This window comes from Telopea speciosissima, chromosome 10 (assembly GCF_018873765.1).
Source record: "Telopea speciosissima isolate NSW1024214 ecotype Mountain lineage chromosome 10, Tspe_v1, whole genome shotgun sequence".
In the NCBI taxonomy this organism is placed as follows: domain Eukaryota; kingdom Viridiplantae; phylum Streptophyta; class Magnoliopsida; order Proteales; family Proteaceae; genus Telopea; species Telopea speciosissima.
The window spans coordinates 50,493,609-50,519,712 of record NC_057925.1 but is presented as its reverse complement, the minus strand read 5'-3'; the positions used below and the strand labels follow the sequence as shown (position 1 = coordinate 50,519,712).

Below are 26,104 nucleotides of genomic sequence, written 5' to 3'. Positions count from 1 at the left end.
TAGCTACCCCTAACTTTCCGCAAATGCATTCATTTTAACTCCATCCTTTCTACCATTTCCAATTATACATCTCAACATCCTCAACTCCTGCGTACTCATTCAATGAACCATTTATTCCCGATTGCTAAACATTCTGTTCCACGATGCCTTATAATTCTTAGAATTCAAAGTATGGTTGAACAGTTGGGATATTTAGCTGTTTCATCAGCTATTAAATCTCCCAGAGGGTGTTAGGATTGAACGAGAATCCACAACCGAATAATCCAGTCATTCTATAAACTGGTTTCTTTTATTCATCAATTCTCACTGTGAAGCTTAAGAACTTATTTTCCTTCGAGCCCTGGAGTACTGGGTGTGAAAGGCATCTCCTTGAAGATTCAATTTGTCAAATGGATTACTAATCTCAATAATATTCACACTACAAGATCATCTAATTACAAAATTATTTATGAGTCTTAATGAATGCATTATTTTTCTAGGGAATGTTGAAATTGTGCCAGTGTGCCACATCTGCTACTGCACTTTCCTTTTGATTTCGTAGTTCAGGATCAGTTCCTAGGGTTAAAGGATACTTGACTGGCTGGTATTTTTCGGGCTTGAGTCCCTAATGTCAGATATTTTGGTCTTCAAGTCCTGCAGCTGTTTTCTGACATATTTGGCTACATACAGGAAGTGCTTCAATATTCACATAAAAATCTACCTGTCTCAGTTTGTTTTCCCTTTTTTTTTAAATTGTTGGTCCAACACAATTGTATGGTCTACCATGTATTGAAGTTTCCATTGTATTATGACTATTATCAGCTGTCCAACCTTTTTCAAATAGTGATATTTGAAATATTTCTCATTGGCTCAAAGCTTGAACTCTATTTCAGCCGAAAATTTTCAATAAATATAGGGTGGATCCTATTTTATGAGTGTATTAAACTATTAATTAGGTTTTATGTCCTATCAACCATATCCAAGGGCGTCCCCTGTAAGCGACGCACCACGTCGGCGCTCGGATGCGATGACAAGTAGGCAAGGGTTCTCGTATTGTGGACAAGTGCGGGTAAAGTCAAGGAGAAAAGATTAACATAGGGGATGATTTGAAAGGACATGTGGGGAGAGACTGTAGAGGCTATGAAGGCATACATGGAGATTATGGTTTTGGAGAGGAGAATGAGGAGGGGGTTTCTGTTTGAGACTTTGTTGTGGCTTAAAATTTATCCATTGTGAACACTTACTTTGAAAAGAGAGAGGAGTATCTAGTTACCTACAAAAGTGGACATCATATCAACCAAATAGATTTCTTCCTAACTAGAAGGTCTGATAGATTGTTTTGCAAGGATTGTAAGATTATACCTCGGGAGAGCCTGACCACTCAGCATAGATTGGTGATCATGGATATGTGCCGCGTTACATAGAAGCGTAAGATAGGGGAACCTACTTGCCCTAAGATAAGGTGGTGGAGCTTAAAAGGAGATTCCCTGAATTCATTTACTAATAAATTGGTCAAACAAAGAAAATGGGACTTTGAGGGAGACACTAATACGATGTGGAACAAGATGACAACTTGTATTAAGATTTAAGAAGGTTGCCAAAGAAGTCCTAGGGGAAACAAAAGGAAACTGTCATGCCCTAGGGAGATTTGGTGGTTGGATGATGAGGTTCAAGCAGCAATTAAGACTAAGAAAGCTAGTTTTAAGATATGGCAAAGAACTAAGGAAGAAGAGAATCTAAAAAAGGTATAAATCTACCAGAAATGAAGCTAAGAAGATTGTGGGGAAAGCAAGGGGAGAAGAAATATTAAGATTTTTATAACAATTTGCACACAAAGGAAGGGGGAAACTATTTATAAGATAGCTAGAATGAGAGAAAGGAAGAGTAGGGATTTCTACCATGTTAGATGTATTAAAAGTGAAGATGGTAAAATACTAACAAGAGAGGAAGACATTACAGAGAAATGGAAAGAGTCTTTCCACAAACTACTAAATGAAGTCATTTCGAGTAGTCGTGCCCCAGAAGACAGCATTACTCATCCCGACACCACATGTCATAGAGATATAAATGCAAAATTAGGGTGTCTAAAATAAAAGCAGCTTTAAGAAAGATGAAAGTACATAAGGCATCAGGCCTAGACGGGGTCCCAATAGAAGTGTGGAAGAGCATAGGTATATGTGGTTTATCTTGGCTAACCAAATTGTTTAATAAGATTATGAGCACAAGGAAGATGTCAAATGAATGGAGGAGAAGCATTGTGGTCCCGATTTACAAAAATAATGGTTATATTCAAAGTTGTAATAACTATAGAGGCATAAACTAATGAGTTATACCATGAAGGTATGGGAGAGGATTATTGGTACCTTCCTGAGAATAGAGACTACTATTTCGGAGAACCAATTTTGTTTTATGCCAAGAAGATCCACAGTGGAAGCTATGGAGATCAACCTTGGAATCAAAAGGTCTTAAGTAGATTAAAGACTGAGTATGGTGTGTAACTTTAGTTACATTAAAACGGTTAATGAGGTGGTGAATAGTGAAGAGAGGGAGACTTCACAAAGTGATTATTTTAGGTATCTAGGCTCCATCATAAATAAAGAAGGTGATATAGAGGATGATGATGCTCATAGAATTAAAATAGGGTGGATGAAATAGAGAGGTGCATCCGGAATGTTGTGTGATCGGTGTATTCCTTCAAAGCTTAAAGGAAAATTTTCTAGTACTATGACCGGCTATGATGTATGGTGCGGAATGTTGGGAACTTAAGAAGCGTCAATAGATAAACTAAGTGTAGAGGATATGAGGATGTTGAGATGGATGCATGACAAAACTAGGAAGGATAAGGATACGGAATGACCTTATTAGAGCTGATTTGGGAGTGGCTCCAATCAGGTTGCTCCATTGTGACCAAGTGGTTACGGGTTCGAGTCTCTGGAAACAGCCTCTCCCCGAAGTGGGGGTAAGGCTGCGTACACTATGACCCTCCCCAGACCCCGTAGTGGCGGGAGCCTCGTGCACTGGGTACACCTTTGGGAGTAGCTCCGGTACAGGATAAGCAACTAGAAAGTTGTTTGAGGTGGTATGGCCATGTGCAATGGAGGCCTTGGGATGTGCCAATGCGGAGGAGTGATTTGATTCAAATTGAAGGAACTAAAAGAGCTAGGGGCAGGCCTAAATTAACCATAGGAGAAATGAGGAAAGAGGTGCATAGCTTAGGACTTGGACCATATATGACTTCAAATAGAGCTGATTGGAGATCAAGGATCCATGTGACCTGATCCCATTTAGTTGGGATAAGGCTATGTTGTTGTTGTTGTATAGGGTGGAATGGAATGCATTTCTACAAAATCTAAGCACCAACTAAGCTACCATTTGGCTGGAAATAGTCCACCCACAGAACCAGTTGTATAGTTGGTCATTATCCAAAGTTCTGGAACTAGCTACTTGCACATTTACTCATTTTAACTTCCAAAGCTCACAAACACCATGCTCCAGAACTTTTTTAATGCAGACCATCATTAGCTTGTATCAGAAGACAACAAAGCAACTCATATACATTCATGACCAAATTGAAAAAATCTATCCAATTAAACAGTTTTTATAAATTTGTTCAAAAAGATAAAGCAAGAGATACAAAAATATATGATTACTTAGTAAAATCTTGTGACAACAACAATTGATTTTATCAGTGGTTGACACTGAGGGATGAAACAGTTCATATGATTCAGCTGGCACTCTCCAACTAGAAGAAAAATAAAATTTCCTCCTTTTTTTTTTTTTTTGGGGGGGGGGGAAGTGGGGGGAATGATTGCTCCAGCTAAGTGAAGCTGTATTTAACCTCATGTAACATCAGAGAAATGGATGGGAATCATTTTGATAAGTCTAAGAAACTATTAAATTATGCCAAATGACAGAAAAACTTAAGATGATGTCCAGTTGTCCAATGAACTTTTCCTTCAGAGAAGAGCAAGGTACTGCATCACGCACATTTTAGCCTAGAACAACCTTCTTTTCTGATCCCGCTGGAGGGGATAAGTGAACCCAAACTTGGAAAGTGAAAAGCTAGTAGTATGTCCAGGTCAATTGGATCAGATCGATCCGAGCCAGTACAAAAACCTTAAAAGCGGCCCACACAATTTATAGACCATGTTGGGAATATCCACCCCAAATACTGGGAACCAAGTTGAGGGAATTCACACGCTCAGTTTTAGGACAAGGAATATAACAGGCAAGCAAAGATCATCACAAAGATGAAAATTAAAAAGTCAGTAATCAGCAATCTTACTGCTGGTTCAACAAAGTCTTTGGGGCGCCTAATTTTAAGAATTGAACTGGAAAAGGATCTGCCATCAAAAGAAAGAGCTGATGTAGCATCCTCTGGTGTAAGAAATTCCACAACAGCTTGCCCCTTCTCCTTGTTTATCTGCAATGAATGGCAGGGGCATTAATGGGCAACGAGAAACAACCAGTGGCAATCCCATGCATGAAAATGACTTTATTGTATCTATATCACTTACAATACAACTGATGCATGGGTTCATTACTTGGATATGATTAACACCCATTGGCAACAAGAAACCATTAAGACACTCCATTAAGTCTTTCTCAGAAGCTGAAGCTGGTACATTTTCTAAATAAAGCCTTCTCATAGGCCGAGTTGCCTGTGTGAGTTGAATCGAGTCAACAGGGACATTCTTTATCATTGATGTGACATTTTGGGAAGCCCCAGACAACAATTTTGTCACATTCGATATGACTGGAGAAGCGCTAGGCAAGTCTTGTGAATTTGATGAGGTAGTCTGGTCTGGTGGTTGGAAATTAATCGACACTGAAGTAGAAGAAATGTTGTCCATTCCAGCAGGCCGAAGATCCCACCCAAGATTTTTCCTCTCTGGAGAACGAGTGGTTGGGGAAGGAGTCTTAATAGCAGCCTCAGTTCTTCTCTTACGTGGTGAATAACCACCAAGCCCACTCGAATGCCCACCATGCCGTCGATAATGACTACTTGAATGTCCTCCATTACTAGATGTTCTATACCTGTCAACATCAGAATACTGCTTTGATGACCTATCTCTGAAGGAACGAAATGCTGTCTCTCCATGATCCTGACCATGATAAGACGTACGCTTGTGTACTCTTGGGGAGACTGAGGGTGATCTCCTGTCTCTGTCCCTATCATGTTCCCGACTTCTTGAGTTTCTCCTTTTCGGCCTCACTTCTTCATAATGGGATTGAGACGATTCCTTCCTGGCCCGTTTTTCTGAATATTCTGAATCATGCCATTTTCCTGAATCACGTTTCTTTCCATCATTTCCTGTTATTTCTAACCTACTTTCCTGGTGATCCCCATTTTGGTGCTTTCTTTTGGTTTCTCTTTCAGATTTTCCCCTATCTCTGTCTACATATTTGTCCTTCCCCATTGTCTCTTTGAGACGCATCTTCTCAAATTCATTTTCAAAATCATCCCTTGATCGGTCATCATTTCTGCTTCTGTGACGACTCCTTTTCTCACTCTTGTCTGATTTAGCTCCACTGGTTGAATCTTTGTTTGATTTCACCTTCAAGTTGGCATCTATATCATGGATCTCTTTACCTTTAATTTTAAGTAGATTGTCTTCCTTTCTGGATGCATTTCCTTCTTTCTTTTTGGAAGCTTTCTTATCCTCCAAATCATGCTTCTTGACATCAAGGGTTCGCTTGTAACCTCGATCAGATTCAGAATGGCCAGCAACACTTTCGACATTGTTTTTCCCTGATAACTTCCCCAGTTCTCCAGCTCTATCTTCAGCATCTGCAGCCAGCTTCTTGCTTTTCCTTCTTAGCATTATTTCTTCAAAGCTAAATGGTCTTGTCCGAGCAGCAGTCCCTTCCTCAGAGTTATCCCTTGAAAGCTCATTTGCAGTGCCATATTTTTCTTTGTGCCGACTAATCCTGCTCATCTTCTCGAACATACAATCCTTAATGAACTCCAATGTCCCACAACAATATGGAAAACATTCAACAATCTCACCAGCAGAAGGTATGCCCAAGGTGTCACTTTGACTGCTGCGTACACAGTGACACTACAAAGATGAAGATAAATACATTCTTATGATCAAAGTCGGAGCAAGTTGGCAGTTAATACATTCAACAACCCCCAATTTACAACCCCTACAAGTACAAACACATTCCATAAAGGTCAAATAAATGTAGCGAGAAAAATTAAGTTAGAAAAGAATGAAAGCATGGCTAAAAAGTCAAGTCTAACATCCAACAAAACATGACGGCAGCATCGTGCTTGCAATCAAGGATAATAATGAAAAAATTCAGAGGTGGGTAATAATAAAAACAAGCAATTCATTGGAGTAGTAAATATCATTTGAATGGACATATGGGAACTCAAGATTTGCAGTTCGGAAGCAAACAGAGTCATTGTTCAAGAGCCACATAAAGAGAAGAATTAACCAATTTCTTCACATGACAATTGCTCTTCCAGTGACTGAATTCACACTCAACCAGAAAAGATAAGAAAATCCATGTAAGTTTGGGGGGGGGGGGAGATGGAAACCCATTCACAAAGATGTCCCAACATAATTCACAGTATTCTTAGATGCAGTTTTTTGCAACCACATTTGCTCTCTTTCATGTGGCAATACAAGAACATAACATGATCCATCCCATTGGTAAACCACCAAGGAAGATTAACCCCACCGTTTATCCATTTAATGACAAGTAAATAACCACCTACAACTAACAGAGCCCCGGCAAATCATTCTGCAAACCCTTTGGTACTTGCAGGGGACTCTATCTCCAACTCGTGCATTACCTACATTTGTCCTACTGGAAGCACTCATAAAAACCACAAATTTTCAAGATTGGACAAACCAGAAAGCGCAAAATTATGATTTGGAAATAAATTTGGCAAGTCATGCTCCCCTCTGCGCCCCCCCCCCCCACCACACAAAAAAAAAAAAAAGAGATAGAGAGAGAGAGAGAGAGAGAGAGAGCTTGACGTATTTCTTTGGGTTCATGGAGTTTATCTCGCTTCCACATCTGAAGGCATGGATAAATGCAAGCATTGACTATTGCATTATCAACAAAAACCATCAAAAGAAGATTCAGTCACAATGTGATTCTTCACGTAAGAAACCCATTACCCTATTTTACAAAATTTTTACTCTTATTTCTGCATACCACCATTAAAGTTCACATAACAACCAAATAATCAGAAACTTAAAACAAAATACATGAGGGAAAGAAAAAAATAAGGAAATTAAGTAATTAGCTGACCTCAGTTCAACAATAACGTCTGAACTCTGAAGTGCTTACAGGGCTAAATAGAGTAGTTGGGGTTGAGTTTAGGGCTCGAAGAAACCGAAGATGATGGAAGGAGGATAACGCTGGTCCTGCGGGAGTCCTTTCAACCTTGGTTACGAGATTGTCTCTTCGATAGGTAACGGAGGTGTATCACAGTATCTGGATTGGACCTGATGAAGGCCAATCATCGTTTCTTATTCTGCATATTTGTGGATACATGGGTTCAATTCTGGGCCATCTGCCCGGTTCTCTTCCGAATCCAAGGTGTCAATACCAGATCCGGACCAGCTCATCGGTTTCAAATTTGAGATTCAAGACCATTAACCTAATTGATGGTGCGATTTCGGTTTTTTTATTGGGTCCCAACATTATTATAATGTAGAGCACAAAATAAAGACAATAGGAGTTTCTATAAGAAAACAGGAGCTTCAACATACATAAATGTAATCTTTATGTACATTTGCTTCAAGAAGCAGTTTCACCACCTCACAATTTACCCCTTTTACACCTACGTGGAAAGTTGTGTGTTCTTTTTTATCAGTCCTTCGAGTTAACTGGGGATCCTTGTCTATTAATGCTTTTACAATTTCAACATGTTTTTGTTGTACAGCCATATGTAAAACATTTTTTCCCATTGAAACGAGAAATCTCAAGCAAGCTATAATCTATCAAAAGCAATTCATTAACTATTGTTGTGTGTCCTCTGTGCAACAGATATGAGAGAATTAGACTTTGAGGGGCCATTTTCTTGCTTAATCCTGGGTCATGTTCTAATAACACTTGGACAACAGCTATATGATAATAGTCACTTTAATTATATGTGAAATTAGTAAGGATTATCTTTTAACATTTTAAAACAGAAAAAATGGAGTAGGACAAGTTCAAGTCTATGCAATTCTTCTAATTAATGGAATTCGATCAGATCCAGACCAATAACCTATCACTAAAACTAAGATCCAAACTAAAAAGCTATTGGGTGGGTCGGTTCTAATTTAAAATTGACACCCCTAATTCTAGGATTCACAAACCCTTATAAGTTTTTATTATATTTTCAAAATATCCTCTCAATGCCCTTTTCATACCTAAGGTGAACAGGGAATATTTTCATCTGAGTGATTTGACTTTATGGTTGAATGAGTCTCATCATTGTTTACCAAAACCAAAAAAAAAAAAAGTATCAACATAACTTTTTGTGGAGATATCTGGATTTTGAAACTGCCCAAAAAACCTGCAAGGAGCAATGCACATGGAGTTCAAGAAACTAGACATATGGATGGATTCTACTGAGGTGGTGGTGTTATTGTTTGATTCCAACTATCATGAATGATTGTTGTGGGTTCTGGTTCCATTGATAAATGTAGGAAATAAATACCTCTATAGGAATAAAGTAAAGACTTTTATAATAGTAATTCTTCAAATAATGTCACATTTGTAGAGTCGATATTTGGATCACGATCACTTACATTAATGGTAGAAGCAACAACAAGACTGAGGCATGCCAATAGATCATTCTCTTTAAAATTGTATTTGTCTCCTATAGATGTAAACCGGGTTCATTTGCAAACCAATCTCCCAAGATACAACAGTCTGTATAAGCCCACCCAAGAATCATTGCACTTGACTAGAGGGTCATGTTGGGAGACAAGGTAGTGCTCAACACTCTTAAAATTAAACAAAACTCACAATGAATTGAAAGAGAGAACAATTATATAAAAACATTAGAAATATCTACATTGTTTCCAGATAAAACAAAATTACGTTGCTTTCTCATGGCGTGTTGAGCTAGATGTCTAAAAGAACAATGTGAGTATCTTCTTTAATACAAAACAATGTCTCAGTAAGACCAGATGATATATTTAGAAAATATGGAAGGAGATGCCAAGGCCAAGCTTTGTTTGATGGTATTGGGAGAAGATTGGTGAGTTCTTTGTTGCCACTCCAAACTTCTCTGATCCTACATCCCATTGAAATAACATGCTCTAGACCCAAAGAAATGCCCTAAACTTCAGCCTCTAAAAACTAATATGCTGTCAAAAAGCTGTATTCTAACAAAATGCAATAAGCCCAACTAGAGGTGTTTACAACTAGGTTAGAAATTCCTGCGCAAATTAAAACAAGGTACTTTAGAACAAGGATAAGACCATAATTATTGTATAGGAGCAACCAGAACAATCCTGATCAGATGAAACAGGAAGGAGTGAGAGGGAGAGGGTGAATATCAAGATTGGAGATCCAACAAATTTATTTTTTTTTGGTAAAAGAGATCCAACAATAAACATTATGAAGCACCAAAGTGGGATCAGGTTTGGCCAATCCCTTAACACTTTATTTCGTGAACCCCAAATGAAGTAACATGATAATGAAAAAAAAAAAAAACCATTTTTGAGATGACCTATCAAGGAGTACGATTATTGGAAATGAAGGAAATGCAAAGCTCAGTTAAAGAAAAATTGTAGAGAAACTCAATTCTCAAGCCCAGAGGACCTGCAGCCCATATACACTTAGACCATTCATGTGAGAAGAAGAAATACTAGATTGTCACAGCACAAGAACCACAAAAAACACAGCAAAGCTTGATTAAGTTCCATTTTGAGAGGATCGCTTTGATTGTAATTCTTGCATGTAAAACACGTCAAAAGAAAATTTTAAATTTGTAAATTAAGTTTCCAAAAAAAACGCCATCATATAGAGATTTTATAGTCTCGAGAAGGGCATCTTGAGTTAAAAGTGGCATAACAATACTAACACTAGAATGAAACTTGAGGGATGAAGTTTTTTTTTTTTAATGGAAATAAAATTTAAACCAGAAAGTACAAGGTTGTTAATGCTCTCTATCATACTACCAGAGAGCTTAAAAATCCTAACTGAAGTAGCTAAAAAATGAGCTAAATTTACGTGAGATTTATTAGCTTTTTAAACCATTACAGACTAGAAAGACTTAAAGAGACATTTAATATCTTAAAGTACAGAAAAAATAGTCTAAGACAAATACTTTAGCTGATCAGATGTTAATCGCGCGCTTCCATATGGGTTGAGTCCGTCCAGATCTCTATATGCTTTATGCCCTTTCCTTCTGCATCTTTGACTCCTTTGTTCAATTGCTTTTCCTTCAGCTTCAGCTATTGAATCTGGGAAGCCATAATTATATAATATAAAAACCTCATTATTTGCCAAAAAAATATTCAAGATGTACATCCTGCTTCCTTGTTATGTTGCAAGAAACTACCATAAGTGATGATAAGTTTATGACCATCTATTGGTTATAATTGCAAGGTCAGGTTTAGAAGAGTCAGAAATCAAAAGAATCATTTATTGTTTGAAAATGAGAAGCAACCCATTGGGAAATGAGAGTTGTTTATATTGAGGATTTTTTTTATTTTTTATTTTTGGGAATTGAATAAAACTGAATTTCTTTCAAACCAGATGAAAACTATAAGGGGAAATTACACCCCTCTCCCATGATTTAAAAAATTTCGCTCGTAATAGAACGCATAATCAAAACAGTAGTGTAATTAGATTTGGAACACTCCTTATTGTAAAACAACCATAGGGATAATCTTGAAAAGAAGCAGCAACCAGCTGTTCCATTCTCAATCCTACAGGACGTGCTGCCCAAATAAGTTTCAAAACAGAAAAACTGCAAAAAAATATGTCAAAAATATTCATTATGGCTATTAAATAAGAGACACAGAGTCAACTGGAAGAAAACTTTGGACAAAGTCCTTTGCGAGGAGACAATTATTTAAACATTTCCAAAGAAAAATTTTAAATTTATGGTGTAGCTTGAGCTTCCAAGTGAAGCGCCATGAAAAAAAGAACCCGAGAAGATTCTTCTGACTGAAGTTTTTTATTTAGATAGTAAGAAACTGTTTTGGTAGTCATCTCACCCGTTTTAGGAAATGGGCAGAAATATTAATCTTGACACTCTGAATTAGGATTTCAAATCCGCATTATATTGTTAACAAGATTATGAGGAAACAAAGAACCTAAAAGTGACAAATTCCAATTTTGATAAGATTCCATAAGCTCTGATATAAAACAAGGGACGTTGTTCTCTGTGCCATAGCATAGACTACACCCAGGCAAATGGGGATGGATGCAATGACCACCCTGCCCCCTGAGTGGCAGGCCCATGTGCCTGAACACAACCTGCATTGCGACAAAAAAAAACATTCTCCCATAAAACAATTATGATAAAAGAGTCCATCAACTTAGAGGTGGAATCTCAACATACTTTGTTCCTTTTTTTTATAATTCATGATATAATTTACATGGTGGAATAGTTCTCTGTTGAGGAGGGGGTTTTGGAGAGCACGGCCTCTACTCACGCATGAGGGCCAGTGGGAGAGAACGGCAAAGCATTACCAGGGCATATGGTTCCCTTAGAAGGAAAGGGATAGACATGCTAGCCACCCTATGTGTCTATCTCTCTCTTCCCTCATTTGTAGCATACAATATATTGCTTGTATACCCAGCCTTTTCCCATTATTGGATAACTAGTCTCTCTGATCCAATATGGTTCTTAAAAATCACACTTTTTCGAAAATAATACTTTTAAGTAGTCTTTCAATATTTATTTCTAAGAGGGTTAGGCAGACAGCTGAGGGCTGAGTTTATTAGAGCTAGCAGAGGATGGATGAAAAGAGCAAGAGGTACTATACCAATAATAGAAATAGATAGAAATGAAAAATCTGATCAAATCTTTAGAAACCAATCCTGTATCCAATTAGAAAAAAAAATGAGGAATATAATAGTAGCTTGTGTGTTTCATACTATTGGTTAGTATATACAATACAAAACCAATAAGAACTACCTCTTACTACTAAATCTACAGTACTATTGGTTAAAAAAATGAGAAATCTGAAAAAAATCTTTGCACATTCTTTCCACCCAATCAGTAGGCCAATCCTGTATGGCTGTATCCAATTCCAAGTTTTAAAACATTACGCATTATAATCAACCACAACAATAAACCTATCAATAGGATCACCAACCCACAGGCAAAGTTGGCCTCTATTGTGCCCTTTGGGACTTGGACAACAAGAGTGGAGTAAAAAAAATCCAAACATGCAAGATAGTCAACCTGAATATAAAGGAAAATGTTTCGACACAAGGAGAGAAGGTAATACACATGGATAAGGGGGTTTCACGATAATAAAAAAAAAGCTACACATATTGTGAGTGCATGAGATGGCCACCATTGCCTTCATTTACATTCACCGTTGGTTTTCTCTGCGCCTCACATATCGTGTTCTGTCATTATATCTGGGTCTGTCCTGAGCTCTCTGGGGCACAGGTTCCACCCTCCTTTGCCTCTCTGGGGATCTCTGCACTATCTCTCCATTCACGAACAATTCAGCTGCAAATATTATAAGATACCAAATTAAGAATGGTTAAAAACCCAGTTGAGCTGAGAAAGATGGGAGTGCTAGAGGGAAGAGGATCCTTTGCCTCTTTGTGCTAGCACAGCACATTGCTTATCCAAACTAGGAAAATAAAACCAAATGTCACAATTTGAACACCACAAAATAACAAATGCATGTAAACACATTTTAAATTTTTAATGGCCCTCTTTGCTGGTAAATCACGACAGACAAGATTAGTGTGAAAAATCAGACAATTCAATGCCAAAAAATAAGAGTTCCCAGCTTCTTTTTCCACATGTCAAACTGATCGCTCTTCATGATCTCAATTGTTAATTTAAGAAAATTTAGTAATATTCAATGTTTATCATGTCAAGATTCAAGAGAGTACAATATACAATGATGAGAACAGAAGCCTGCAGACCATAGAGCCGCATGTTGCGCGTGTTTACTTGCACTCAATTATTAAAAAAAAAAAAAAAAAGTAAACCAACATGCATCCCAGATAATCTGGAAAAGAGAAGTGCATAAAATAATGTTATCAAGACAGAAAATTTAGTGATGGTCGATCTCATCTAGAATTCTTACCAAAAAAAAAATCTCATCTAGAATTATTAGAGTAAGATTAAACTTCTGCCAAAGTATTCATATGCCTAAGGACCTTACTGTCATTAATTGGTAAGCAGCATTGTGTTTTCATCACCTAAATAGCAAAGAGAGAGGCAAACATAATCTTGAACAAAACCCTAGCTACCTACAAAGCAAAGTTGATCTCCCATTCGTAAGAATGAAGATTAACATTCAGTTTGTAAACTGCATATTTCATCTCCACTGATCTGAAACTCCATCGAGTATCAGAAGGTCAGAACAGTAAAGAGAATTTTGATGCGAGTCCATTAGCATTCAAAGCTAGACATTGCCATGTAAGGATACTTGCTTTGCCAAGATGAACTGACTACCCAAATTAGAAACTAAGCCACTCCACATTGAGTAGAGAGAATCCAGTAGAGATCAACTGATCCCCATGAGCACAAAGCTGAGAGAATATACATAATCTTGACCAAAACCCCATCTACCTACAAAACAAAGTTTATCTTCATATTGCGACTGCATATTTCATCTCCACTGATCTGTAACTCCATCGAGTATCACAATTCAGAAGGGCAGAACAGTTAAGAGAGAATTTTGATGTGAGTCCATTAGCATTCAAAGCTAGACATTACCATCTAAGGCTACCAGCTTTGCCAAGATGGACTGACTGAACCCAAATTAGGGCATATCATGAACACATTGCTAACCAGTTTTGCAATTAAACTACCAAACTAGGATTCAGTCCTTTACTAACACTCAATAAGAAACTAAGTACTCCACATTGAGTAAAGAGATTCCAGTAGAGATCAACTGATCACCATGAGCACAAAGCTGCATTACCTTCCAAGCTTCTTCAGCTTCACCAAGATCGACCGAGTGAAAAAAGGCATGCAAAAGCCATAAATTAATAATAAGAAAGTGCATACTAATGCACAATGCTTCCCGCTGCTGCAGTGTATGGGAGAAGCAAATGTACGCAGTCTTACCCCCTGCTTCGCAGGAGAGGCTGTTTCAAAGTTTTGAACCTGCAACCAACAGGTTGCAATAACACAACTAAACCGTTGCGCCAAGGCTCGCCAACTAAAAGTCATAAATTGGTAAACTACGTGTTTTCATCACTTAAATAGCAAAGAGACGTATACATAATCTTGACCAAACCCTAGCTACCAACAAAACAAAGTTGATTCCCCCATTCGTAAGAATGATGGTTAACATTCAGTTTGTAAAACTGCATATTTCATCTCCACTGATCTGTAACTCCATCAAGTGTCAGAAGATCAGAACAGTTAGGAGAGAATTTTGATGTGAGTCCATTAGCATTCAAAGCTAGACATTGCCATCTAAGGCTACCAGCTTTGCCAAGATGGACTGACTGTACCCAAATTAGGACAAATCATGAACACATTGCTAACCAGTTGTGCATTTAAACTACCAAACTAGGATCACTCAATACGAAACTAAGCTACTCTACATTGAGTATGAGATTCCAGTAGAGATCAACTGATCCACATGACCACAAAGCTGCATTACCTTCCAAGCTTCTTCAGCTTCACCAAGATCGACCGAGTGAAAAAAGGCATGCAAAAGCCATAAATTAATAATAAGAAAGTGCATCCTAATGCACAAGGCTTCCCGCTGCTGCATGGTATGGGAGAAGCAAATGTACGCAGTCTTACCCCCTGCTTCGCAGGAGAGGCTGTTTCAAAGTTTCGAACCTGCAACCAACAGGTTGCAATAGCACAACTAAACCGTTGCACCAAGGCTCGCCAACTAAAAGTCATAAATTGGTAAACTACAACGTGTTTTCATCACTTAAATAGCAAAGAGACGTATACATAATCTTGACCAAACCCTAGCTACCTACAAAACAAAGTTGATCCCCCCCATTCGTAAGAATGATGGTTAACATTCAGTTTGTAAAACTGCATATTTCATCTCCACTGATCTGTAACTCCATCAAGTGTCAGAAGATCAGAACAGTTAGGAGAGAATTTTGATGTGAGTCCATTAGCATTCAAAGCTAGACATTGCCATCTAAGGCTACCAGCTTTGCCAAGATGGACTGACTGTACCCAAATTAGGACAAATCATGAACACATTGCTAACCAGTTTTGCATTTAAACTACCAAACTAGGATCACTCAATAAGAAACTAAGCTACTCTACATTGAGTAAAGAGATTCCAGTAGAGATCAACTGATCCACATGACCACAAAGCTGCATTACCTTCCAAGCTTCTTCAGCTTCACCAAGATCGACCGAGTGAAAAAAGGCATGCAAAAGCCATAAATTAATAATAAGAAAGTGCATCCTAATGCACAAGGCTTCCCGCTGCTGCATGGTATGGGAGAAGCAAATGTACGCAGTCTTACCCCCTGCTTCGCAGGAGAGGCTGTTTCAAAGTTTCAAACCTGCAACCAACAGGTTGCAATAGCACAACTAAACCGTTGCACCAAGGCTCGCCAACTAAAAGTCATAAATTGGTAAACTACAACGTGTTTTCATCACTTAAATAGCAAAGAGACGTATACATAATCTTGACCAAACCCTAGCTACCTACAAAACAAAGTTGATCCCCCCCATTCGTAAGAATGATGGTTAACATTCAGTTTGTAAAACTGCATATTTCATCTCCACTGATCTGTAACTCCATCAAGTGTCAGAAGATCAGAACAGTTAGGAGAGAATTTTGATGTGAGTCCATTAGCATTCAAAGCTAGACATTGCCATCTAAGGCTACCAGCTTTGCCAAGATGGACTGACTGTACCCAAATTAGGACATATCATGAACATATTGCTAACCAGTTTTGCATTTAAACTACCAAACTAGGATCACTCAATAAGAAACTAAGCTACTCTACATTGAGTAAAGAGATTCCAGTAGAGATCAACTGATCCCCATGACCACAAAGCTGCATTATCTTCCAAGCTTCTTCAGCTTCACCAAGATCGACTTAGTGAAAAAAGGCATGCAAAAGCCATAAATTAATAATAAGAAAGTGCATCCTAATGCACAAGGCTTCCCGCTGCTGCATGGTATGGGAGAAGTAAATGTACACAGTCTTACCCCCTACTTCACAGGAGAGGCTGTTTCAAAATTTCGAACCTGCAACCAACAGGTTGCAATAGCACAACTAAACCGTTGCACCAAGGCTCGTCAACTTAAAGCCATAAATTGGTAAACTACAACATGTTTTCATCACTTAAATAGCAAAGAGACATATACATAATCTTGACCAAACCCTAGCTACCTACAAAACAAAGTTGATCCCCCATATTCGTAAGAATGATGATTAACATTCAGTTTGTAAAACTGCATATTTCATCTCCACTGATCTGTAACTCCAAGTGTCAGAAGATCAGAACAGTTAGGAGAGAATTTGGATGCGAGTCCATTAGCATTCAAAGCTAGACATTGCCATCAAAGGCTACCAGCTTTGCCAAGATGGACTGACAGAACCCAAATTAGGACATATCATGAACACATTGCTAACCAGTTTTACATTTAAACTACAAAACTAAGATTCAGTCCTTTACTAACACTCAATAAGAAACTAAGCTACTCCATTTTGATTAGACAGAATCCAGTAGAGATCAACTGATCCCCATGAGCACAAAGCTGCATTACCTTCCAAGCTTCTTCAGCTTCACCAAGATTAACAGAGTAACAAAAGGCATGCAAAAGCCATAAATTAATAATAAGAAAAAAAGAACTTCCCAATGCACAATGCTCCAAGTTTTGAACCTGCAACCGACAGGTTGCAAAAGCAAGGCTCGCCCACTAAAAGCCATAAATTAATCTCAACGATTTATTAACTAATGCAATCCGGGGTTCCAAAAAAATCCAGTTCGGATCACTTATGGGCCCAACCAAGTGTACAATAACCAAAACAATGCAATCCAAGTGTACAATAACTCAATGCAATCCAGGGTTCCAAAACACCCAATTTGGAACACCTATAGGCCCACTCAAGTGTACAATAACTAAATGACCAGTCTCAATTTTACAAACAGGCCATATTAGTCTGCTTGATATTAGTCTCAACCATTTATTAATTAATACAATCTGGGGTACCAAAAAACCTGATTCAGATTTGCTTATGGGCCCACCCAAGTGAACAATAACCAAAATAAGGGAAAAATTAATAGAATCATCAAGGCCCTGTTTGGCTATGAGGTGAAATGGGGACAAACGGGCCCTAAGGGTTACTTAGGAAGATATATGTAGGTAGGGATGAAAAGGGAATTTGATAGGGTAAGGGTAAACTTGGAATGAAGATAAAAATAAGGAGCCAAAACATTACAGGGAAGATATTTTTCATAGGTTTTGGAGTACTGCAAGAAATAATATGCTCATGAAACTTATGAGATGAATGCAGTTGAATGCTCAGTTAGTCAATGTTGGCAGGGAGAGAAGCTATTGATTCTAATAATGACAGAAGAGTATCTGGGTGTATATTGATGTAAGATAAAAACACAAACATATAGACTAACTTAATTGGAAAGACTCTATAGATGAGGTGCATGCATTAACCTGAACATAAAATAACAACTGACCAGCACATAGAGACATACACCAACAATTATAGACACTTACGCTAAGAAAAATAAATTATACAATTAAATTTATAAGATGGAGGAGAGAACGTATTAAGCGCCCACCCTCGTCTTGAAATGCTTACCTCCATAGTCCTTGTTCTCTGGATCCACATAAGAATCTGGAAGCACAAAGAGGACACCAGGAAGACCTGCAAAGAAAAAGCAATCATTCAGAAGTCAGAACAACAAAGACTACAAAGTCAACTCAGAGATTCTGGAAAACGTGAACTATAAACTAATCCTGACAAACCTTCCAGCTTATTTGATGTTTCCTCATCAATTTCACATCCAAACCCGAAGTACCTCTCGCATGAAACATTGTAAATCTTCTTCTTCGCTTCCTCTTCACTAATTATCGTTAAAGATACAGAGTTAACAAAAAGCCAGACGGGAAAGGGACACATAAAATACAGAAGCCCTTATAACTAGAAAAAAAAAAGTGAAATGAACTATACAAACCATGATAATCCAAACAATAAAAAATTACAGATTTCAGATAAAGAGACCCTAAACCCTAACTGAAGTAATAAATTAGAAGTCTCTATCGAAATGGTTTACCTTCCAAGAACCTTGGCTAAAGTCTGAACATAGCAATCGATCATCTGCTGCTTATTAGCACCCTCACCACCAGGCTTATCCATGACAATGAGCCAATGCTCGTAATCACAACCAGGGAACAGAGGGGCCATTTCCGTAGGAGGCCTGTCACTGAAGTTCGACCCTGAGTTAAGCGGCGAGTACGCCGAATCTCCACCCGAGCGGTGAACTCTGCATCGAATAGCGTTCAACCGGCTCGCTCCAGGCGCTAGTACTCGAACAGAGTGGGAGAGTAAGAGAGATGGACGCCTTGTTCTGACGAAGCCAGCGAGTGGAGGGGGCTGAGCAATAGAAGAAGAGAAGAGAAGGCGCCTAGCGAGGAAGAGAGTGGGTTGGAAAGAACGAGGGACTAAGATGGATCGAGCGATGGCTGCAGCCATGGCGGAAACTGACGAAAAGAGAGTGGATGAGATAACTAGGGTTTTGGGAGGGTTGAGAGCTATTTATCTCCGTTTGTTCGTTCAAGTTGTGCGATTCATGAGCAGAAATTTTTTCCTGCCAAAATATATGAGTCGTAGGATCATTACTGTATTCTTGATACTGATCGGACGGTAGAACGTCAACCATCCCACATTTCCAACATAGGACGTTCGATCACACCGATCTCCATCACCACCCTTTTCCCATGAGTGAGGATAAGCCCTCATCTACAGTAGATAATGTGAAATACCAAATTCAACCATATGCAATATAGTAAAATAATGATTTTCAAATACTATTCTCACCATAGCTTGATGGAGTAGCACTAAAATTTTCCAAAGGCCCAATTTGTTTCCGCATTAAATTTTACATACCCTATAAAGTTTTAGGTGATGAAAAGTATCTCGTGCTTATTTTTCAATGGAAACAAACACTGGAAAGTTTTTCAACGTGTAAACATACAAAAATTTTAAGTAAAATTTACACTGAAACTAACGGATCCGAAAAGAGAAAAAATACTGATAATAACTGCAATCCTCTATCCTTCAATGAACTATTCCATTTTTTATTACTAGATTTCTTCCTTTTCTTATAGTACATAATATGACTATTGAAATAGAAGGAAAAAAAAAGAGTATAGATTCCATGTGGACAAGTAATTTGGTCACGCTAACCATTAGATAGGTAGAAAACTTTCAAAGTAATCAATTATAAATAAAAAAGAACACATAATTAAAATAAGATGGATGAAGTGGAGATGTGCATCAAGAGTGTTGTGTGATATCGACTGTTGGACTATTAAGAAGCGTCATATAGATAAACTCAGTGCAGCTAAGATGGATGTGTTGCAAAAGTGGGAAGGATAAAATAATGAATGATCAAATTAAAGCTGATTTGGAAGTAGCTACGATACATGATAAGCTACGAGACAGTCATTTAAGATGGCATGACCATGTTCAACGGAGGCCTTTATATGATTTAGTCCGAAAGAGTGATTTGATAAAGATTGATTGTGCGAAGACAGTCAATTGCAGACTTAAGATGACTCTAGGAGAAGAAGGAAGGAAAGACATGTATAGCTTAACCCTTATGTCAAGTATGACCTCAAATAGAGTTGATTGGAGGGCAAAGATCAATGTAGCCGATCCCATTTAATTGGAATAAGGCTGACTAGATTGATGAGTAGTTGTTGTTATTGTATCTCATTAGTATGACCATTATATACATTTTTTTGTACAACTATTATATGAATAATCTAATGTAGTTATCTAATTGGTTTAAATTTAACCCATGATTAGGTACTGACTTAAATATGTTAATATTTTGATTCAAGTTAGACACTTCCAAAAAAAAGTTGTGGAAATGATTTCCAATGGTGGAAGAAACCTTCTTAAATCTAAGGTGAAAAATTCGGTAGCACATTCTTTCTCTATCTTTCTCCTCCTCAAATGAAAAGATCTAACTCCTACGTACGAAACCAGTATCCAGAGGAAACAGATAGAGAGTATTTGACGTAGCCTATGTCGTTTGCTTAGAGATACTTTCCCTTTTTATATTTCCATGAATTATGGAGTTTTCACCATATTTAGAAAACCAGGTTTTAACTAGAGTAAAAACTTTGCATAACTTGGTAAAGAGTCATGTAGACTCGTTCGATATAAAAATTGATCAGATTCTATATTCTTGATTAACTCTTAGTTTGTGATGGTCTATATGAATCGTGATTTTGTAGGGAATCTTCAAGAATAAGAAACACAAAGACTATATCAGGACTTGCAGGGAGCGAAAGAGAAGGGCTGAAGATGTATAGCAATGTGAAAGGACTATCGAGAGGTGGTATATTGGTTGATTCAGGGATCAAGTAAAAGATGGACTATCAAGAATATAGAGACACTTTTCCCTTTTTTATTTCCATGAATTGTGGTGTTTTGACCATAATTAGAAAACCATGTTTTAACTTGAGTCAAAAAATTATATAACTTGGTCAAGAGTAGTATAGACTTGCCCGCCCAATATAAAAATTGACCAATATATTCTTGATTAACTCTCAATTTGTGGTGGCCTATACGAATCATGGTTTTGTAGGGAGCATACAATATCAGGGTTTGCTGGAAACGAAAGAGCAAGGGTGAAGATGTATAACAATGTGGATGGCCTATCAAGAGGTGGTAGATTGGGTGATGTAGGGATCGAGTAAAGGATGGCCGTAGGAATATTTCTTCTTCTCTTTTTATTTTTTTATTATTTTATTGATGTGAAGGAATATTTTACATTTTGATGAAAGCTTTTACCTAGAAGAATAGACAATTTGTATTCATTGCCAATATGCGGACTAGGAAGGCTAGAACTACCAAATTTGGCTGAGTTCGCTCAGCACAGACAACTAAGTGGACTTGGCTCTAGTGCAGCCATGGCGGGAGTTGCACAGGTGCAGCACCAAAACCACCCCAAATACAGGGGGGAGGTGATCATTTCACAGGTGGGTCATTTCACATGTGAGGCCCAGTGGGACCCACCTGTGAAATGACTACTACCTTACCCCTGTTTTTGCTGTCATTTAGTGATGCTGCACCTGTGCAGCTCCCGCCACGGCTGCACAGGATCTTTTTCCAACAACTACTTCCCTTTGTCAGTTCCTCTCTTCTACTTCCTTGCCCAACCCTTCTACATGGATCCAACGCTGATTCTTGCCTTGGACTTACGTTAGAATTGCTCCAACTATTTCAGACAAATCTCTTTTTGGTAAAATTCCATACAAGTAGTGTAAATGAGATTAATGTTTTTTATTCAACAAAAGGCAAAAACCAAACATACAATTACAGTGTAAAGGTAGTAGCTCCCTCCTAATAAGAAGCTGTATTCATCAAAGACAGAGGACAAGTGCAGCTACGACGAAGAGGTGCGCATGCCTTTGCAGGTGGCAAAAACGAAGGTGTTCATTAGCTTTACTGCAACCTTATCTTTGACATCATATTCTCGGCCCTCTGAAAAGTAGCAACAGAGATAACAGCAACAACAGCAACAAAAAACAACTATTAAGAATGCATAATTGCATATCCAAGAAAAAACAACATACATCAGATTTAAATGCCAGTAGAAGATTACTTTTCTCAATTGATAACTTTTACCCCCAAAAAAAACTGATTTAAAGGAAGAAAGATACAACTTACATGCCATCACCAAACTCCTCATTGATGATCTCCTTAATGCTCTCACCAAAATGCATAACGGCTTCATTCAGTCTATAGAATCAGGAAAATATAAGAATCCACAGATACAAAAAACCAAATAAATAACTCAAATATAAGCAAAAGGAAATGGTTCACACTTCATAAAATCTTCCTTGGTTTATCAAAAACAATAAATCTCATGGATCAAAGAGAGAGATTGACAGTTAATCGAAATTTAATAACAGTAAAAGAAAGAAACTGGGAAAGGTTTAAAGTTAAAAGTATCTTGATATACGCTGGAGTTTATTTAATCATGGTACACAACGGGATTCAACGCCTAAGTGAGAACTTCATGGCATCGTTGCAGAGGTAAACTGGAAGGATATTCCAGCCTGATTAAACCTAATGTAAGTTTTTCTATTTTGACTTGATCCATAATGAAGTGCATGAATACAAGTTATGCTAACCAGTCATAGTTTCGAGGACAAGGTTAGTGATTTCGATTAGAAGCCAGTATATCATATTGCCACTTCAATTAGTGAAACCTCCCTCCCCTCCCAAAACAATAGAAAAGAAATAATAGTACAAAAAAGTACAAACTAGAGATTTTTGCTGGGGAAAGATGTTCTAATCAACAATCCCTAACGCATAATGTAAATGCTTTTAGTTTATTACTACAATTTTTCTTTTTTGGGGGTAAAAGTTTATTGGTACAATTCTAACCTCATCTACCAAACAAAAACGCCTCTAGGCTTCACAATTGAGCCTCTGTTCAGAACTAATTCACTAAAAATATTCAATAGTGTTAGAATCTCTACTATTCCCAATCAAAAGGGTGATACTGAATTTGAATGTACAAGGTTCAGAAAGTATCAATTATATCAATCACCCAAAATCAGTTCAAACATGAAACTCCACCTCAAGCATAAAGAATCAAAGTTAGATTAAAATAGTAGAGAAAACCCACCTGTAAATAGCAGGTTCTCTGACAATGGCAGGGTCGTAAGACCTCATAGGAGGAGTCATCATCTCATGGATGAGGTCGTCGGTGAGGTCGGGCAGTGAGGCCCTAAGTTTAGTGGCAGTGCAGGGCTTGAGTTGGGCTTGCCTCCGCAATAGCTGACCTACGTTCACATTGGTCAGTCCCGTCTCTTCTGCAATCTCACTATAACTCTTACCGGACTTCTGTTTCACAGCAAGAAGACGGGTCACCACGCTTGCTTTGCTCTCCATTATTGACCATAATACAGTAGAACTCTCGTCGTCCCTTTCGGCTTTTAGCAGCACAAGTGCTTCAATTCTGTGGATGGAAGAGAGTCGTGGAAGAAATTTCAACCATGCATTATTTTGAGTCCGATCAAGTCCCCATCTGGGGACCTGATTACCCTCCCCCGTTATACTCATAATGTGACATGTGTCCCACATAGTTGCACATGCACGAACTCAACACGAAACGTGTCTCTGCAAATCCAATTTTATCGCTGCAAATGTTTCTTCTCTCGGCACTGAAATCTTTCGACCTTCACAAAACGACTTTCGTTTTGGGCACCAAACTGTATCTCTTTGTTCTCACTCTCTTCCATCACTGTACTTCTGTGTCTTTGAGAGGAGTAATCGCCTTCGTCGCCGCTGCAACTGCCAGACTCAGATATTCTCACCTCTCTGCAACTGTTATTTTTCAGCGTGAGAAATCCCTTGATCCTTAAGAAACGTATTTCTCGAATAGGCTAAATGAAAGGAAGCAACGATGCACGTAACAGGATCTTGCATTAATTGTACATGCAACAGGGTTGGCTACGGCGGAAGACGAAACGATGGTTTGGGTGGAATGCAGTGAAAACTGTGCAAAAGGGGTGTCAACCGGTTGGGTTCCGTCGATCTCAGTCAGGTCTAACCAGGCTTAGCTTGGATGGGAATAGTACGGCTTACATGTGGTTGGTCAGTTTGGGACTATAATCAGGTTATTAGAATCGTACCTTAACCGGGTTATGGGTCTTGTTTAACTTTAGATGGTCGGTTCTAAACGATGCAGCCCTAAACTTGGTTTCTAAAGTGGATTGGAAGAGGATACCAATAAAATGAGGCTCAGAAATTCCATTGAGATCCACGCATCATAGATCTTAATGTTTTTATGGAGTATAAGATTGTACAATTGTTTGATATTCTGATAAATACCCTAACAAATCTATGAAATATTAATGAACACTGAGAAAAGTATTTCTCCCTTGTCAAGCATTAGAACATGACGATGGGTTGCATCAAAGATTAGTAACCATAGTTGCACACTTGCACATGCCATGCATTTTTTGATGCTTGGGGTCTTTAGTTTATGGGCATTGGAGGGAGAAATGAGAATTGCAAACAACATTAAAAGGGTCAGGCTAGGTTGGGCATCCAACAGGCTGAGAATCCACACCGAAAACAACTGATTATTAAACATGTCGGGCTAGATCAGGCAAGTTTGACTTCTAGATATTGATTTCCTAACTGAAATTGTTGGTGAAAATTCTTATTTTCTTCCTTACTCAATTGTTATATAAGGAATTCTAAAACAAAAATGTATACTTCAATACCAAATGGGCGAGGTAAGATTTTATCCACGTTGAGCTTAATTCCTTAATCATCCTAGTTTGGTCGATAGCCTTTTACGAAATTCCAAGTGATCTTCAAAAGGAAAGGTACTCCAAGAATCTTAAAATTAACGTTTGAGAAATCACTCCTTTGGTCCAATTTATGATGAAAAAAACGAAGAAGACGCATGAGGCAATCGCTGCTTTGATTTCTGAGTTTCTGGGCGATTAGTAAACCGGTTTTGTCACCCCATCCAACAATCCTACCATAGTCCATGAAACCCAGTTTCAATAGCAGATCCAACCACCCAGTAAACAGGTTTTGTCACCCCATCCAACAATCCTACCATAGTCCATGAAACCCAGTTTCAATAGCAGATCCAACCACTCCTTGTAGAGGTATCTTCATCTTCTTTAATGGATGGGAACACATTGCACAAGAAAACCATTCCCCAAAGCAAAGAATGACACACCCTTCTCTGCTGGTCTTCGAACCAACGATCCAAATCATTTGGTTAAAATAAAACTTGCTACAATATGAGAGCATTTGGTTTGTAATTCCAAAAACTACAGCAAGGAAAATTGAAGGTACTCACTGAATTTGAGGTTAAGGATTTTAAAAGCATTCTTCATAGCGAGGCAATGGCCATCCGAAGTGGTTTGTTAGAAACCTTCTCACTCTGGGTGGAATACATCATCTCATATCTCCTGGTGCTAGCAAGAGCTGCCCTATACTCTTAACTCCAGCATTTTACGTCTTCTTCGTTTTCAACATTTCAATTCTTATTGAAATCAATCTTGATTACCAAAACGTTTCATGTTGATCACTTTGATATCCTCCCAATGTCTGATAGATGTAACTTGGTCTGATTTTTTGGCTTCCTTCCATCGTACTTTCAAGTCTTGAATTCTTCAACCATTAAATTGCATATGACGAGTAATTCCAATTCATTGCTTCCAAAGTTCCACCTCTTTCACATGACATCCTTGAGCTTCATCATTTCTCGATCAACTTCATTAATCTTGCTCGAATTGTCTTGGCTTTCTTCTTCACTTGTGAGATGCTTAATGAACTCCAAATTGCCTTCTCCCAGTGCTATACTAAATATCACTTAATAAACATGTTAGTACACACTTTTGTAAGCAAAATTCTATAAAATTGCAAATTCATAGTTTTTTCATACACATTGAAAGAACAACCGAAGAAAAACATATTTCATCACTCTAACCTGCATTGGCTTAAATATGACTTGGCTTACCACTACCAAATACACGTGCACAATTGTTATACTAACGCATGTAAATCATGTCCACAAGCTTGGTTGCCACTACCAAGCCCTATGAATGTTTGACTGGCACACATCATCACAAAACATGTGTTCAACATCGTTGTGCAGGTCTTTGAGGTGACATAATGAGATGCGTACAGGAAGGATGGAGGGAATGGCAGTATTTCAAGTGACAGTATTTCTATTAAGTCTTAAATTTTTTCAGTTTCTTCCCCAGGGGAATTGAGGATT

At 38.1% G+C, this 26,104-nt stretch overlaps 4 protein-coding genes and 1 long non-coding RNA gene across 5 annotated transcripts in view; 1 reads left to right on the top strand and 4 right to left on the bottom strand.

Annotated features, from left to right (window-relative positions):
- Positions 1-7,392, bottom strand: part of LOC122642423 (splicing factor U2af large subunit A) — a 31,553-nt gene extending 24,161 nt beyond the window's left edge. The window contains exons 1-3 of the mRNA XM_043835891.1: positions 7,249-7,392; positions 4,497-6,129; positions 4,265-4,402 (exon numbers count right to left, since the gene is read on the bottom strand). Coding sequence (XP_043691826.1) covers positions 4,265-4,402; positions 4,497-5,930 — 1,572 coding nt within the window. The 5' untranslated portion in view covers positions 5,931-6,129; positions 7,249-7,392. The remainder of the gene's footprint in view (positions 1-4,264; positions 4,403-4,496; positions 6,130-7,248) is intronic.
- A 4,951-nt stretch (positions 7,393-12,343) lies between these two features.
- LOC122642430 (multiple organellar RNA editing factor 2, chloroplastic-like) lies at positions 12,344-18,879 on the bottom strand. The gene is made up of 4 exons (XM_043835903.1): positions 18,386-18,879; positions 18,078-18,175; positions 17,911-17,976; positions 12,344-12,634 (listed from the first exon to the last, which is right to left on the bottom strand). Exons 1-4 carry the CDS (start codon positions 18,802-18,804, stop codon positions 12,492-12,494), a joined length of 726 nt encoding a protein of 241 aa, XP_043691838.1. The 5' UTR covers positions 18,805-18,879; the 3' UTR covers positions 12,344-12,491.
- LOC122642434 lies at positions 13,464-13,893 on the top strand. Its single transcript, XR_006330041.1, has 2 exons — positions 13,464-13,499; positions 13,798-13,893. It is a non-coding gene; the product is annotated as an uncharacterized LOC122642434 (long non-coding RNA).
- A 2,883-nt stretch (positions 18,880-21,762) lies between the features above and the next one.
- Positions 21,763-26,104, bottom strand: part of LOC122642431 (cyanate hydratase-like) — a 40,015-nt gene continuing 35,673 nt past the window's right edge. The window contains exon 5 of the mRNA XM_043835907.1: positions 21,763-21,828. Coding sequence (XP_043691842.1) covers positions 21,790-21,828 — 39 coding nt within the window. The 3' untranslated portion in view covers positions 21,763-21,789. The remainder of the gene's footprint in view (positions 21,829-26,104) is intronic.
- Positions 21,798-23,316, bottom strand: LOC122642433 (cyanate hydratase-like). The gene is made up of 3 exons (XM_043835909.1): positions 22,982-23,316; positions 22,015-22,086; positions 21,798-21,828 (listed from the first exon to the last, which is right to left on the bottom strand). Exons 1-3 carry the CDS (start codon positions 23,245-23,247, stop codon positions 21,813-21,815), a joined length of 354 nt encoding a protein of 117 aa, XP_043691844.1. The 5' UTR covers positions 23,248-23,316; the 3' UTR covers positions 21,798-21,812.

Excerpts from the sequence above, each read along its gene's own strand:
- LOC122642430 (XM_043835903.1), bottom strand. The coding sequence starts at position 18,804 with ATGGCTGCAGCCATCGCTCGATCCATCTTAGTCCCTCGTTCTTTCCAA. Across the intron at positions 18,176-18,385 it reads TTAGCCAAGGTTCTTGGAAG|TGAAGAGGAAGCGAAGAAGA; the intron begins GTAAACCATTTC and ends AACGATAATTAG. Across the intron at positions 12,635-17,910 it reads AGAGAACAAGGACTATGGAG|CTGAATTGTTCGTGAATGGA; the intron begins GTAAGCATTTCA and ends TAATATTTGCAG.
- LOC122642433 (XM_043835909.1), bottom strand. The coding sequence starts at position 23,247 with ATGGAGAGCAAAGCAAGCGTGGTGACCCGTCTTCTTGCTGTGAAACAG. Across the intron at positions 22,087-22,981 it reads AGAGAACCTGCTATTTACAG|ACTGAATGAAGCCGTTATGC; the intron begins GTGGGTTTTCTC and ends CTGATTCTATAG.